This window comes from Chlorocebus sabaeus, chromosome 5 (assembly GCF_047675955.1).
Source record: "Chlorocebus sabaeus isolate Y175 chromosome 5, mChlSab1.0.hap1, whole genome shotgun sequence".
Taxonomy (NCBI): domain Eukaryota; kingdom Metazoa; phylum Chordata; class Mammalia; order Primates; family Cercopithecidae; genus Chlorocebus; species Chlorocebus sabaeus.
The window spans coordinates 21,561,254-21,578,161 of NC_132908.1; the positions used below are offsets into that span (position 1 = coordinate 21,561,254).

The 16,908-nt window shown below is 41.4% G+C and overlaps 1 protein-coding gene across 4 annotated transcripts in view; it reads left to right on the plus strand.

Moving 5' to 3' along the window:
• The window catches only part of DCTN5 (dynactin subunit 5), a 36,273-nt gene that overhangs the window by 5,646 nt on the left and 13,719 nt on the right, over window positions 1-16,908 (plus strand). For 3 of the 4 annotated variants that reach the window (XR_012092930.1, XR_012092931.1, XM_007988057.3), the window contains exons 3-4: window positions 12,068-12,186; window positions 14,686-14,797. Coding sequence is in view for 2 of the 4 variants with exons in the window: in XM_007988057.3 (XP_007986248.1) it covers window positions 12,068-12,186; window positions 14,686-14,797 (231 nt within the window). In the remaining 2 variants the exon portion in view is untranslated. Of the gene's footprint in view, window positions 1-6,873; window positions 7,845-12,067; window positions 12,187-14,685; window positions 14,798-16,908 lie in introns of those variants that run through there. The other variant, XM_073015241.1, reaches the window with a different exon arrangement.

Here is a 16,908-nt window from a genome sequence, read left to right on the forward strand (position 1 = left end):
GCTCTGTCGCCCAGGCTGGAGTGCAGTGGCCGGCTCTCAGCTCACTGCAAGCTCCGCCTCCTGGGTTCATGCCATTCTCCTGCCTCAGCCTCCCGAGTAGCTGGGACTACAGGCGTCCGCCACCTCGCCTGGCTAGTTTTTTGTATTTTTTTTAGTAGAGACAGGGTTTCACCGTGTTAGCCAGGATGGTCTTGATCTCCTGACCTCGTGATCCGCCCATCTTGGCCTCCCAAAGTGCTGGGATTACAGGCTTGAGCCACTGCGCCCAGCCACGCCTGGCTAATTTTATATTTTTAGTAGAGATGGGATTTCTCCGTATTGGTCAGGCTGGTCTCAAACTCCCGACCTCAGGTGATCTGCTAGCCTCGGCCTCCCAAAGTGCTGGAATTACAGGCATGAACCACTGTACCCGGCTTGAGTTAATTTTTTTATATGGTTTGAGGTAGGGGTCTAACTTAGTTTTTTTGAATGTAGAAATACAGTTATCCTGGCACCGTTTGTTGAAAATATTATTCTTTCCCTGTTGAATGGTCTTGGCACTCTTCTAGAAAATCAATTGGTCATAGATGAATGGATTTATTTGTGGACTCTCAATTCTGTTTGGTTGGTCTGTATGACTATCTTTATGGAACACTGCACTGTTTTGATTATTATAGCTTTGTAATAAGTTTTCTGTTTTTTTGTTTTTGTTTTTGAGACAGAGTCTCACTCTGTCACCCAGGCTGGAGTGCAGTGGCATGATCTCAGCTTACTGCAACTTCTGTCTTTCAGGTTCAAGTGATTCTCTTGCCTCAGCCTCCTGAATAGCTGGGATTATAGGCATGTGCCACCATGCTAGAGACCAGGTTTTGCCGTTTTGGTCAGGCTGGTCTCCAACTCCTGACCTCATGTGATCCACCCGCCTCGGCCTACCAAAGTAGTGGGATTATAGGTGTGAACCACTGCGCTCGGCCTACTATAATAAGTTTTTAATCATGAATTATGAGTCTTCCATGTTTGTACTTTTATAAGATTGTTTTGCCTATTGAGGGCTATTTGCTTTTTTTTTGGATAGGGGGGTGGATAGAGTATTGCCCTGTTGCCCAGGCTGGAGTGCAGTGGCAGGATCTTGGCTCACTGCAGCCTCTGCTTCCCAGGTTCAAACAATTGTCCTGCTTCAGCCTCTCCAGTACTTGGGATTACAGGTGCGTGCCTGCATGCCCGGATAATTTTTGTATTTTTAGTAGAGACGGGGTTTTACCATATTGGCCAGGCTGGTCTTGAACTCCTGACCTCAGGTTATCTGCCCGCCTCAGCCTCCCAAAGTGCTGGGATTACAGGCGTGAGCCACCATGCCTGGCTGCCTTTTGCTTTTTAAAGATGTTTACTTTGGCAATATTTTGGGTATACAAAAGAATATATGTGACATATATGTTATAAAGCATAAAATTAAATCAACACCAGTGAACCCTATACCCAACTGAAGAATTGGAACATAATCGGTGTACAGTAAGTACTATTTTTATGTTCCTCCCCATTCCTATTTTTGCCACCCTCCAAGAGAAAACTGCTGTCCTGATTTTGCGTCATAAATTCTTTATTATTTAAACAAATTTTCCACATATCCCTAAATAATATATATTGTTTAACTTGGTTTCCTGTGATTTATTTTTATTTTAAAAATCTTTATTTTATTTATTTATTTGTTACTTTTTTTGAGACAGGGTCTCACTTTGTTGCCCAGGCTAGAGTGCAGTGGCACAGTCATAGCTCACTGCAGTCTTGACCTTCCAGGCCAGGCTCAGGCGAACCTCCCACCTCAGCTTCCCAAGTAGCTTGTACTACAGGCATACACCACCATTGCCAGCTAATTTTGTTTTTCTTTTTTTTTTTTTTTTTTTTTTTTTTGAGACAATCTCACTGTTACCCAGGCTAGAGTACAGTGGTGTGATCTCAGCTCACTGCAATCTCCGCGTCCTTGGTTGAAGTGATTCTCATGCCTCAATCTCCTGAATAGCTGGGATTACAGGTGCACACCACCATGTCTGGCTAGTTTTTGTATGTTTAATAGAGATGGTGTTTATCCATGTTGGTCAGGCTGGTCTCGAACTCCTGACCTCTACCAAAGTGCTGGGATTACAGGTGTGGGCCACCACACCTGGCCGTATTTGTAGTTTTTTAGGAACCTTCATACTGTTCTCCATAGTGGCTGTACTAGTTTACATCCCACCAACAGTGTATAAGAGTTAACTTTTCTCCAAATCCTCACTAGTATCTGATATTTTTTGTCTTTATGATAAGCATCCTAACTGCGGTAAGACGATACCTCATTGTGGTCTTAATTTGCCTTTCCCTGATGATTAGTGATTTTTTGTTTGTTTGTTTGTTTGTTTGTTTTTTCAGACAGAGTCCTGCTCCGTTGCCCATGCTAGAGTGCAGTGGCCTGATGTCAGCTTACTGCAACCTCTGCCTCCCAGGTTCAAGCAATTCTCCTGTCTCAGCCTCCTGAGTTGCTGTTTACAGGCGGACACCACCACGCCTGGCTAATTTTTGTATTTTTAGTAGAGATGATGTTTTACCATATTAGTCAGGCTGGCCTTGAACTCCTGACCTCAGGTTATCTGCCCGCCTCAGCCTCCCAAAGTGCTGGGATTACAGCACTTTGGGAGTGATCCACCTGCCTCAGCCTCCCAAACTGCTGGGATTAAAGGTGTGAGCCACTGTGCCTGGCTGATTAGTGATGTTTAGTGAACATTTTAAAATATATATTTGTTGGCCATTAGTTTGTCTTTTGAGAAATGTCCATTCAAGTCATTTGCCCATTTAAAAATCAGATTGTTTGGGTTTTTTTGCAGTTGAGATGTTTGAGTTCCTTGTATTAATATATTCTGGATATTCTGTCTTTGAAGAATAGTTTGAAGATATGTTCTGCCATATTTTCATTGTGTTGATTGTTTCCTATGCTGTGCAGGATCATTTTAGTTTGATATAATCCCATTTATTTGCTTTTGTTGTCTCTGCTTTTGAAGTCTTATTCATCTTTTCCAAGACCAGTGTCTTTAAGCATTTCCCCTATGTTTTCTTCTAGTAGTTTATAGTCCCAGGCCTTCCGTTTAGATCTTCAATTCATTTTGAGTTATAGACCGGGCACAGTGGCTCACACCTATAATCACAACTCTTTGGGAGGCTGAGGCAGGCGGATCACTTGAGGGCAGGAGTTCAATACCAGCCTGGCCAACATGGTGAAACCCATCCTTACTAAAAATAGAAAAAGATTAGCTGTGTGTGGTGGTGCATGCTTGTAATCCCAGCTACTCAGGAGGCTGAGCCATGAGAATCACTTGAACCCAGGAGGCAGAGGTTGTAGTGAGTCGAGATGGTGTCACTGCACTCCAGCCTGGGCAACAGAGTGAGACTCTGTCTCAAAAAAAAAAAAGAAAAAAAAATTCATTTTGAGTTGATTTTCGTATAGGGTGACAGGTGTGGGGTCTACTTCTGCTTATGGATATGCTGTTTTCCCAGCACCATTTATTGAAGAGACTGTCCTTTTCCAGATGAATGTTCTCGTCACCTTTGTCAAAAATCAGGTGGCTATAGATATGTGGATTAATTTCTAGGTTCTGTTCTGTTCCATTGTCCTATGTGTCTTTTTTTTAATGCCAGTATTATGCTATTTTGGTTATTGTAGCATCGCAGTAAGTCTGGCAGTGTGATACCCCCTTCAGCTGTGTTCTTTTTGTTCAGGATTACTTTGGCTATTCAGAGTCTTTGTGAATTTGAGATATTTTTTCTATTTATTAAGAATGCATTGAGTCTGCAGACTGCTTTGGGCAGTACTCAGCTTTTATTTCTAAGATTCATTGTGGTCTGTGCATTTTCTTTCTTTTCCTTTTTCCTTTTTTTTTTTTTTAGATGTAGTTTTGCTCTCATCGCCCAGGCTGGAGTGCAATGGCACGATCTTGACTCACTGCAACCTCTACCTCCCATGTTCAAGCGATTCTCCTGCCTCAGCCTCCTGGGTAGCTGGGATTACAGGTGGCTGCCACCACATCCAGCTAATTTTTTTTTCTTTTTTGTGTGTGTGTGTTTTTAGTAGAGACAGGGTTTCACCATGTTGGCCAGGATGGTCTCAAACTCCTGACCTCAGGTGATTGACCACCTTGGCCTCCCAAAGTGCTGGGATTATAGGCGTGAGCCACTGTGCCCGGCCGGTCTGTGCATTTTCACTGCTGTGTACAGTTCCACTTATCCACCCTCCTGTTTGTGGAAAGTTATTTTGTTTCTAGTTTTTTGCTATTATGAACAGTCCATTTATATTTCTATCCCTTCTCTTTCAGAACTTTGTCATTTCTGTTTTCCTGAGCCCATAAATCAGATGTCACAGTGCCTGCAGGGATAGAAAGAGTGTGAACAATAGGGAGTGGTGGGGCCTGGTGAACTGGAGAATGTGACCAATCTAAGCCCAAGCTGGTTGTTACTGTGTGGGAATACAGGCCCATGTGGCAACAATCAGCTTTCCAGAGCTTCTGATTCTTTTTCAAAAGCAACTGGAAATCTCAATTTTTAAAATGTAAGATGTTCTACTACTCAAATAGTAATGTTTAATTTTAAATGATTTGTTAAAATGCCACATGTCCTTCCTGTAGAAGATAGCTAAAAAAAAGTTAAAATAAATAAATAATAAAAATGCCGCATGAGCCAAACAATACAGATTTGCAAGTATAGTCCTTCAACCTCCACTTTGCTACTTGTGCCTTGCCCATTGTTGAGTTCAGTTAACTCTTTGCTTAGCTTCTGTGAAGGGCAGCTATCTCCTTTCATTTGCTTCTCTGAAGGACAGTCACCTTCTTTCATTTTAACGCCCCACTGCCTCTGTTTTGAATCTGACTTCTCTTCCTCAGCGCTACTCCTTGTGAAATAGGAAATAGGAAAAGGATTTGAGTCCATCTTCCTAAATTTCTCTGACCACCTGCGATACCATTTACTTCCTTTGTGTGTGTTTGCTTCTTTAGTTGGTGTATAGTTTAGGCTGACAAACAGACTTACGTGGATGTTCTTTATTTCCACATTAAGCTTGTTGTACTTATTTAAAACACAATAAAACAACCACCATCACCAAATACCCAGAACTCTTGGAATTCTGTTTTCCTCCAAAAGAAAAGGAAACCATTTTCTCTGATCGTAGGTGGAAACATGAAAGTAAAAACAATAATTGAAGTAAATTAAGACTCTTAGATGAAGGGAGTTCATACTAGAAATAGATAATCTGTTTAAGCTTGAAGAGTACATCTTTTGAAAACCAAAGTGGCTGGGCATGGTGGCTCCTGCCTGTAATCCCAGCAATTTGCGAGACCAAGGCGGGCGGATTACCTGAGGTCAGGAGTTTGAGAGCAGCCTGGCCAACATGGTGAAACCCCATCTCTACTAAAAATACAAAAATTAGCCGAGTGTGGTGGCACATGCCTATAATCCCAGCTACTCAGGAGGCTGAGGCAGGAGAATCACTTGAACCTGGGAGGCAGAGGTTGCAGTGAGGTGAGATCACACCACTGTGCCCCAGCCTGAGCAACAGAGTAAGACTCCATCTCAAAAAATAAAACTAAAAAAGAAAACCAAAAGAACTGTAATGTTCATAATCAGCAGCAGATGTGGAAGTTCTTTTTTATGAGTACAAGTTTCGTAGATGGTACATATGCAGTTGAGATTAGTAAGCTTTTCCAGGTATGAGTCTGTTTCTTTTTTGGTGTCCTTCAGAGTTAGGTGTTCAGGCTAGTGATAAATCTAAATTCACCTATATGTCAGGAGTTCCCCCACCTACCTCCCTAGCCTGACCTTCTGTCCTTGACCTCAGACGTTTATTTACAACTGCCTGTTGATCGTCCCATAGCTGTCTCAAATTCAATATTTCAAAATTTAATTGGTAATCCTCATAATTGCTTACCCTATGGTAAATTCTCTTTGTCTTACCTCCCAACAGCCGAACAGTCACCAAGTCATATAGATTCTCTTCTTTCTTTTCTTTTTAAACATTTTATTATGGAACTAAAACCGATCATCTTTGTTGAGGTATAATTTGCATACAATAAATGTATCCATTTTGAGTGTGCACAAGTTTTGACTGATGGGTACATCTGTGCAACCATTACTACAATCAAGATATAGAATACATTTCTATTACTCTAGTTTCCTTGTGCCCCTTTGCAGTCAATCCTCTACCCTTGTACCCTTGCCCCAGGCAACCACCAATATAAAATTAATATAGATTAGTTTTGCATTTTCTGAAGTTTCATATAATTAGAATCACAAGCCCGTTTTTAAAATAATTTTTTATGGATATATAATAGATGTACATATTTTGGGGGCACATGATAATACATTTATAAAATTTATAAAGATACGATCAGTTTTGGTCAGACGTGGTGGCCCACACCTGTAATCCCAGCACTTTCAGAGGCCATGGTGGGAAGATCTCTTGAGCCCGGGATTTCAAAACCAAACTGGGCAACATAGGGAGACCCCCATCTCTACAAATAAAAAAAATTAGCTGGGCTTGGTGGTGTACACCTGTGGTCCCAGCTGCTTGGGAAGCTGAGCTGGGAGGATCACTCAAGCCTTGGAGGTCGAGGCTGCAGTCAGCCATGATGGCACCACTGTACTCCAGCCTGGGTGGCAGAGTGAGACCCTGTCCCCCAAAAAATGAAAAAAATAAAAACTCAGTGTAATTGGGATATTCATCACCTTAAATATTTGTCTTTATGCTAGAAACAATAAAATTATTTCCCTCTAGGGTAGCCAAGACAATCTTGAGCAAAAAGAACAAAGTTGGAGGCATCACGCTACCTGACTTCCAGCTGTACTACAGGGCTATGGTAACCAAAACAGCGTGTTGCTGGTACAAGAACAGACACATAGAACAATGGAACAGAATAGAGAACCCAGAAATAAGACCATACACCTACAACTATCTGGTCTTCATCAAACCTGCCAAAAACAAGCGATGAGGAAAGGATTCTCTATTCAATAAATGGTGCTTGGATAACTGGCTAGCCATATGGAGAAAATTAAAACTGGACCCCTTCCTTACACCATATACAAAAATCAACTCAAGATGGATTAAAGACTTAAATGTAAAACCCAAAACTGTAAAAATCCTGGAAGACAACCTAACCAATACCATTCAGGACATAGGCACAGGCAGAGATTTCATGATGAAGATGCCAAAAGCGATTGCAACAAAGCGAAAGTTGACAAATGAGATCTGATTAAACTGAAGAGATTCTGCACAGCAAAAGAAACTATTAACAGAGTAAACAGACATCCTACAGAATGGGAGAAAATTTTTGCAAACTGTGCGTCTGACAAAGGTCTAATATCCAGCATCTAAAGGAATTAAACAAATTTACAAGTAGAAAACAATCCCATTTAAAAAGTGGGCAACAGACATGAACAGACACTTTTCAGAAGCAGACATACAACAATCATGACAAAAAGCTCAATATCACTGATCATTAGAGAAGTGCAAATCAAAACCACTAGTTACCATCTCACACCAGTCAGAATAGCTGTTGTTAAAAAGTAAAAAAATAACAGATGCTGGTAAGGTTGTGGAGAAAAAGAAACGTTTACATACTGTTAGTGGGAGTGTAACCATTGTGGAAGACAGTGTGGTGATTCCTCAGAGACCTAAAGACAGAAATACCATTTGACCCAGCAATCCCATTACTGGTTATATACCCAAAGGAATATAAATCATTCTGTTATAAAGACATATACACATATATATTCATTGCAACACTATTCATAATAGCAAAGACATGGGATCAACCTAAATGCTCATCAATGATAGACTGGACAAAGAAAATGTGGTACGTACACCATGGAATACAATGCAGCCATAAAAAAGAATGAGATCATGTTTTTTGCAGGGATATGGATGGAACTGGAGGCTAAATGATGGACATATAGAGGGGAACAACACACACTGGGGCCTATGGGAACGGGGAGTGGGGAGGGTGCAGGAGGGAAAGGATCAGGAAAAATTACTGATAGGTACTAGGTTTAATACCTGGGTGATGAAATAATATGTACAACAAACCTCCATGACACAAGTTTACCTATTTAACAAACCTGCATATGTACCCCTGAACTTAAAAGTAAAAAAAAAAAAAATTCCTTCTAGCTATTTTGAAATACATAATAGATTACTGTAAGCTATTGTCACCCTACTGACCTATCAAATACTAGGTCTTATTTCTTATTTCATCTATCAAGCTGTATATTTGTACCCTTTAATCAACCCCTCCTCCCCGCTACCCTTCTTGGCCTCTGGTAACCACCATTCTACTCTCTATCTTGAAATCTACTTTTTTAGTGCCCACATATGAGTGAGAACATGTGATATTTGTCTTTCTGTGCTTGACTTATTTAATATAATAACCTCCAGTTCCATCCATGTTGCTGCAAGTGACAGGATTTCATTCTTTTTTATGACTGAATAATATTCCATTATGTATATATACTACATTTTCTTCACTTGATCTTAGCCAAAAGGCCAAGAAGCAGTGTATACCACATTTTCTTTATCCATTCACCCATTAATGGATATCTGGGTTAGAATCATATGCTCTTTTATGTCAAGCTTTTTTCACGCAGCGTAATGTTTTTGAGATGTATCCATCTTGTTGTGTATAGTAGCAGATTATTATTTTTTTCTTTTTATAGCTAAACATTATCATTATGGAACTTTTAAGACATGTACCAAAGTAGAGTGGATATGATGAATTCCCATAAAGTCGTTTACCAGCTTCCATAATTAGCAATATTCTGACATCTTTGCTTCATCTCTAAACTCACCCTGTAAACTCAGTCCTAGTTTGACTAGGGTGGGGTAGGGAAGGCTAGAGTTTTTTATTTATTTTTATTTATTTATTTTTTCTTTTTCTGAGACAGAGTTTTACTCTGTTGCCCAGGCTGGAGTGCAGCAAGTGGCGCTATCATAGCTCACTGTAGCCTTGAATTCCTGGTGATCCTCCCGCCTCAGCCTCCAGTGTACCTGGGACTATAGGCACATGCCACCATGCCCTGCTAAATTTTTTTTTTTTTTTTGAAACAGGGTCTCACTCTGTTACCCGGATGGGAGTGCAGTGGCGTGATCTCAGCTCACTGCAGCCTCAACCTCCTCATGCTCAGACAATCCCCCCATCTCAGACTCCTGAGTAGCTGGGACTACAGGTGTGCACCACCACATCTGGCTAATTTTTATATTTTTTGTAAAGATAGGGTTTTGCCATGTTGCCCAGGCTGGTCTCGACCTCTTGTGCTCAAGCAGTCCCCCTGCATCAGCCTCCCAAGGTACTAGAATTACAGGCATGAGCCACTGTTCCTGGCTGGAGTATTTTAAAACAAATTGCAAATGTCATGTTATTTCACCCACAAATACTTCAATGTGTCTTACTAATTCTTAAGGACTTAAAAATTCGGTAGAGGTGGGGCATGGTGGCTCACAATTGCAATCCTAGCACTTGGGAGGCTGAAGTGAGAGAATTACTTGAGGCCAGGCGTTTGCGACCAGCCTGGGCAACATAGCAAGACTATGTCTCTACAAAAAATGAAAAGAAAAATTAGCCAGATCTGGTGGCATGCACCTGTAGTCCCAGCTACTTGGAGGCTGAGACAGAAGGATCTCTTGAGCCCAGGAGTTCAAGGTTACAGTGAGCTATAATCAGGCCACTGCACTCCAGCCTGAGTGACAGAGCAAGACCCTGTCTCCATAAACAAACAACAATGAGTAGAGTATCACTGTTATCATGTTAATATTGTAAAAACTCCAGTACTTCCTTAATATCATCTAATCCTCAGTCCATATTCAGTCTTCCCAGTATCTCAGGATATCTTTTTCCAGTTGGTTTGTTCAAAGCAGAATCCAAACATGATGCTGCACACATTGTATTTGGTTGATATGTCTCTTAAGTCTCTTTTAATCTGTAACAGTTCTGTTTTCCCAACCCTTTTTTTTGTCTTTCCATGCCATTTATATGTTGCAGAAACTGGATCACTATCCAGTTGAATTCTCCAGCTGCTGAATTTGGCTGATTATGTCTATATGGAGTTGCCTAATAAGGTCCTTATCTCTCTCCTTCCTTGAAATTGGTCATTAAATCTAGAGGCTTAATCAGATTAATTTACTTTTATTATTATATATTTTTATGATTTATTTTTTCTTTCTATATGTATAGTTATTGCTTTAGATAAGATCCATCATAGGCTGGGTGCAGTGGCTCATGCCTATAATCCCAGCACTTTGGGAGGATCACTTGAGGTCAGGAGTTCAAGACCAGCCTAGCCAACATGGTGAAACCCTGTCTCTACTAAAAATATAAAAATGAGCCAGGCGTGGTGGCGGATGCCTGTAATTCCAGCTACTGGGGAGGCTGAGGCAGGAGAATTGCTTGAACCTAGGAGGTGGGGTTGCAGTGACCCAAGATCACGCCACTGCACTCCAGCCTGAGTAACAGAGCAAGACTCCATCTCAAAAAAAAAAAAAAGACTAATTATCTATTTTTACCTTGATCCATTGTAGTCATCTAAAGGGTCAGTTTTCCTCAAGTCTCTCACCTGTATCCCCCATGCAGATGCCAGGGTGCTTCCACAGTAGTAGTAATAATATGGAAATTTATGTATGTTAATCCTCTGTTTAAAATATTGGGGCCAACTGCAGTGTCTAATGCCTGCAATCCCAGCACTTTGGGAGACCAGAGTTGGAGGATTGATTGCATGAGCCTAGGGGTTCAAGACCAGTGTGGGCAACATAGCGAGACTCCCATCTCTACAAAACATTTAAAAATTAGTGGGATGTGGTGGCATACACCTGTAGTACCAGCTGCTCAGAAGGCTTAGGCGGGAGGATCCCTTCAGCCCAGCAACTCAAGGTTGCAGTGAGCTATGATTGTGCCACTACACTACAGCTTGGGCAATAGAGTGAGACCCTGTGTCTTAAAAAAAGAAATTTTTTTTTTTTGAGGCAAAATCTCACTCTTTTTGCCCAGGCTGGAGTGCAATGGCATGATCTCGGCTCACTGCAACCCCTGCCTCCCAGGTTCAAGCGATTCTCATGCCTCAGCCTCCCAAGTAGCTGGGATTACTGCAGGTACCTGCCACCATGCCTGGCTAATTTTTGTATTTTTAGTAGAGATGGGGTTTCACCATGTTGGCCAGGCTGGTCTCGAACTCCTGACCTCAGGCGATCTGCCTGCTTCAGCTTCCCAAAGTGTTGGGATTACAGGTGTAAGCTACCACACCTGGCCAGAAAAAAATTTTTAATGAAATAAAATATTTTGTTGACTCTTTATATCCTCTAGGAAAAATGCCTAAGCTTCTGTGCTTAGCATACATAATTCCTCATAATCTACTTGCATGTCCCTTGCTTACTTTTTCCAGTTACAACTCCAGCATATTCACTTTTTAACCCCATTTATTTATTCAGCAGGCATTTTGAGGGTGCCTACTCTTTACCAAGTATAAGGGATTAATCCTCCCAGACTTACAGGTTGTGTTACTCAGCCCTCTCAGCAACTTCTGGGGAAGCCACATCTTACACTCTGCTGCAGTGTAGCACTTCGAATCTGAGTTCAGAGGTTGGGAGATGAACCAGAACTCCATTGGGTCCACCTCTTGGAGCATGGAGCTGGAGGTAGTACTGTTAAGAAAGAAGACAAAGGTAGAGCAGCCAGAACTCTTGATAAGCAAGCAGCCAAGGCTTCGGAGGCACAAGGACCTACCTGAGTGAATCTAAAGAGACACATAAGCCAGATCTGCTTTAGGTGTTCTCACTAAGTGCTCATTCAGTGAGTTCTATTCATGGGGGATTAAGGGCAAAGCTTATGATTTACTAGGAACATCGCTAACTGCAGTCACTGTCATGAGGGCAGTTCTCTTTTTACCTTACAAGTTACTCCTTTTGGCGGAACATTTGTAACGTTCTGTCAGAGTGGATTGTAACATAACTCAGAATCAGTATCTCGTTATCTACTCTTTTTTGTTATGTCTTAGACTATGTTGCTAAGTTTTTAAAATTTGCTTTGTCTTACAGACCATCGTGATGAATGACTGTATTATCCGAGGGGATCTGGCAAACGTAAGAGTTGGACGTCATTGTGTTGTAAAAAGTCGTAGTGTCATAAGGCCACCATTCAAGAAATTCAGCAAAGGGTATGTAATTTAATTACTTGTTCAAGTCTTGGGCAAGAAGCTGCCACTGGTGGTATGGTCCATATACCATAAGTTGTGGCATAATGACTAGGTCCATCCTGTTGTTTGAAGCACTAAGTAAGAGTTCACCATAATGAACACAACTCTGCTGGTGGTTGTCTCAGTCTGGTTGATGATTGGTTGCCACAAACAGAATCCACTTATACACTGGCAAAAGCAAGGGGTTTCTGATCAAACAGACTGGCATATATAATGGAACCTAAGAGCAGGAAAAGGAGCAAGCCAGGCCTCACAAGGGACCGGAACCTGGAATTGGACAGCTAGCTGGAATCAAGACAGTTTTGTCTACCTATCCCTCTCTGTATCTGAAATTGTATTTTTTCTTCTATACTGCCCTTCTCTGCATTTCTACTTCCATTTTCTCTCTCACAGATACCTGCCCCATTTGTTCATGGAGACTACCTTGCTGACTCACATTCTAATTTATATCATTTCTCCATTTAGGCTTCCAGCAGACACCAACTAGAGACCTTATGTGTCATTTCCAAACTCCTGAGAGAGAGAATCTGATTGGCTCACCTTAAGTATCCATGATCTGAACAGCTTTGACCCAAAGGGCGGAGTCAAGTCAGGTCCACTGATCCTTCAGTGGGAATAAAGACTATCCAAGAAAGGCATGGACAGAGCAGGCAAACTGACCACCATAGCTGATATGGTGCTAAAAGTATTCTCTTTGCCTCTTTACCTCTCTCCTCCTTGGCTAATTGCCCTCCTGGCACCCATCTGCATTTCATCCAATAAGTCAGCAAGCATTTATTGAGTACCTTCTTCATGCCCGCAGCTGGGTTATAAGCTGAGAATATATAAAGATAGATAAAATAAGATTCCTGCCTCAAAGTTCCCAAAGTCTAGTTGTAGAAACAATTAACATAATCAGATAGTGACATGTGACGGCTACTATATGGTGTGATACACCTGTCACAGAGGTATGAACACGGTTAGGAAGGAACAGAAAAGGGAGCAATTAACTCAAACTAATGATAATACCTAGAAGTATATCATGCAGAAATAATCCCACATGTCCAGTAATGATACTGGATTCTAGGCTTTCCATGACATACAAGAACTGGATCAGGGAATCATTATAAAAAATTCACATGATTAGCTTTGAAGGCTATTAGGGGGAAACCAGAAAACCTCCTGGTACCCTTTTATGGTTTTATACGGTGTGACTGAAACACTACTAGAGATGGTGATTAACAGCATTATTGGGTTGGATATGGCGCAGGAAAAGCACCAGGAGTGAACAAGGGTTTTATTGCTGAATGAAGGGATGTGTAAGTAGGAATAGTACATGTGAGAAATGCAGAAATATGAAAGTGTAAATAGCAAAACGTGAATAGAAGCTGAATGTGGATTTTTTTCTACCTGCATTTCATACCAGAATCAGATAATACTATCAAACTTGGAATCTTAAATTTAAAAATTAAAGAACTGTCAGTACTGCTACAGACCGTGATGAGATCAAGGAATGCATTGCTGCACAGGAGGTACAGACCAAAAATAGTAATGGTTAAGGAAGATTTAAACAAATTATAGGTTCATAGAGGACAGGTCTCATCTCTGAAAAAATATTCTGAACAGAATAGAACAGAATTGGAAGGAGCTAATGAGCATCTAGCACTTTATATTCATTCCAGTCCAAATATTTTACATCCCAAGGTATAGAAATTACGTACAAATGTGATCACAGAACCACTGTCAGTGACATTTGAGGAACCCTAGAGAATGGGATGGGAATGATGTTAGATATCTGGAGAAAGCCTGCTGACTCCTACTCAAAGTCAATTAAGTTTTTCCTAAAGCCATGGACTAGGTAACGTCTCCTTGTTATATGTGCTCATAACTTGATATTGTGTTTCTGTATCCCTTATCATAGTTGTCACTACTTACTATTTAATCTCTTTTCTTGATTGTAAGCTGCTCGTGGACAGGGTTCTATCTCTTTTGTCATGGTTGTAGCCCTGATCTCTAGCATTGAGTCTGGCACATAGTAGGCACTCACTGAAATCTGTGAATGAATAAATTTTTAGAATGCTGAATGTGGAAATTATAACTCATGATCCTAATGTCAATTCCCTGAAACATTATAGGCCAGGTTAGTAAAAATGTGATCTGTGAGCATTTTCAAAGGAAGTGGGAATGAACAAACGTTCATTGATTTTTATTTGGTACCTGCTGTTTTAGCTTTGAAGATCTTGCCCCTCCTGCCTTGGTTTTTCCTTGCATATTTCTTTGGTGTACTATTGCAATTTTGAACTAGTAATCACATTGATTTTCTTCAATATTGTATAATTTTTCTAGCCTGAGGTTTCTTTCCTTGCTGGGGACAGTCTTGCTAAGATGATAAAGTTCAGATTAGGATCTGTAGTTCTATAAACCTTGACCCAAAGTACATCATCTTGACCTTTCTTTGTTCATCTTCTTTTCCTCTTCTAGTGTTGCATTCTTTCCTTTACATATTGGGGACCATGTCTTTATTGAGGAAGATTGTGTGGTCAACGCAGCTCAGATTGGTTCCTACGTTCATGTTGGGAAGAACTGTGTGATTGTGAGTATGATGACTTGGCTGGCAAAGCAGCCTCACTTTCCCTCTAGCTCCTATCCCTCACATCAATGGGACCCTGTTTCTGTGACCAAGCAGGGTAGCAGTGGTTTCGTCTTCCCATAGTTGGATTTTTCTTTTTTTTTTTTTTGAGGCGGAGTCTCGCTGTGTCACCCAGGCTGGAGTGCAGTGGTGCGATCTCGGCTCACTGCAAGCTCCGCCTCCCGGGTTTACGCCATCCTCCTGCCTCAGCCTCCCGAGTAGCTGGGACTACAGGCGCCCGCCACCACGCCCGGCTAGTTTTTTGTATTTTTAGTAGAGACGGGGTTTCACCATGTTAGCCAGGATGGTCTCGATCTCCTGACCTTGGGATCCACCCGCCTCGGCCTCCCAAAGTGCTGGGATTACAGGCTTGAGCCACCGCGCCCGGCCAAGTTGGATTTTTCTTGACAGATACGGAATTTTTTTCAGCCGGGCGTAGTGGCTCATGCCTTTAATTCCAGCTTTTTGGGAGGTTGAGGTGGGTGGATCACTTGAGGTCACGAGTTTGAGACCAGTCTGGCCAACATGGTAAAACCCTGTCTCTAGAAAAATACAAAAATTAGCTGGGCATGGTGGTGCATGCCTGTAATCCCAGCTACTCGGGAGGCTGAGGCAGGAAAATCACTTGAACCCAGGAGGCAGAGGTTGCAAAGAGCCAAGATTGCACCACTGCTTTCCAGTCTGGGCAACAAAGCGAGACACTGTCTTAAAAATAATAAATAAATAAAAAGATTTGGAATATTTTCTAGACATTGATACTGGCAAGCGTTTATCAAGCCTCCTCTATATAATGTTAAATGCTTTCCTTGGATGATTTCATTTAACCCTCACAACCATTCAAAGGTGTTACATGTTATCCCTATTTGCAGATGAGAAGACTGATGACCTTAAATATTAAGGGATTTGGGGCCAGGTGTGATGACTGTCGTCTGTAATCCCAGCACTTTGGGAGGCCAAGGCAGGAGGATCGCTTGACCCCAGGAGTTCAAGACCAACCTGGGCAACAAAGCAAGATTCTTTCTTTTTTAAAAAAAACAAAAGTTAAGGGATTTGATAGGGCTAGAAAGCAGTAGACCTGGGATTTAAACCCAGGCAATATGATTATTAGCTATGCTGCTGTATGGCCTACTTGTTGCCTTACTTCATGGAGCTTACAGTCTAATGGGAGTAAGGAAATCTGAAGGGTGAGTTGAAATTGGGGGAGGACAAGCATTTCAGGAAAGGGATTCGCATGCGTAAGGAAGGGTTCGAGTCATCAAAAGGCATTTACATGTAATTCAGGGTGCAAGCGGGCCCCTTGCTCAGCAGAATCTGTAGGACCCTGGTCCACTGGAGCCTAGGAATAGGTTGATTTAACCCAATCAAGGCTTAACAAGGTTGGATTTCCTGTGATTTCTTAGATGATGAGCTTGATTTCAGATGGAATTTATGAGAAGCATGTGTAGGGAAAATGTTTTCTGCATTTTAGATTTGTACTCCAGACTAGATTCTAGGAAAAGCCAAGACTCTGTTTCTTTAATGACCATTCCCATTAATATGGAGCCAGCTCTCTGCCCTGGATAAGACTCAGACCCTGAAATATCAAAAAACTTGCAGAAACCAAACAGTTCACATTCCAGGAACTATGAGTGTACAGCAAAGGTGAACAGAAAGTCTTTGGGACAAGGGGAAAGTTAGTAAAGTTCATCCTCTTCCCTCACCCTAATTGCTTGGCAAAAACTAGCCTTCCAGCTGGGGTTTTCTGATATTTTCCTTAGCAAAGTGAAGATATTACCGCAGTAGCCTAGTCGTATAACCCTGTCGTTTATTCTCAGAGCAAAATGTCTGAAAGGTTAAATCCAAGTTCTATTCCCAGTGCTTAAGAAATTCTAATCCTGTTGTCAGGTGCTCTTGTTTTTATGCCACTTTTTAATACATCACTTCATGATAATAGTCATTGTTCCATATTGGCAGTACTTGCTGAGCCTTGACAAATACTCAGTCTCAGGAGAGATTCTTTTAGAATTCTAGAACTTTAACACTGGAAGTAACTCTTTTAGTCCAGCCATCCCCATCACACATAGATCCTTCCTATA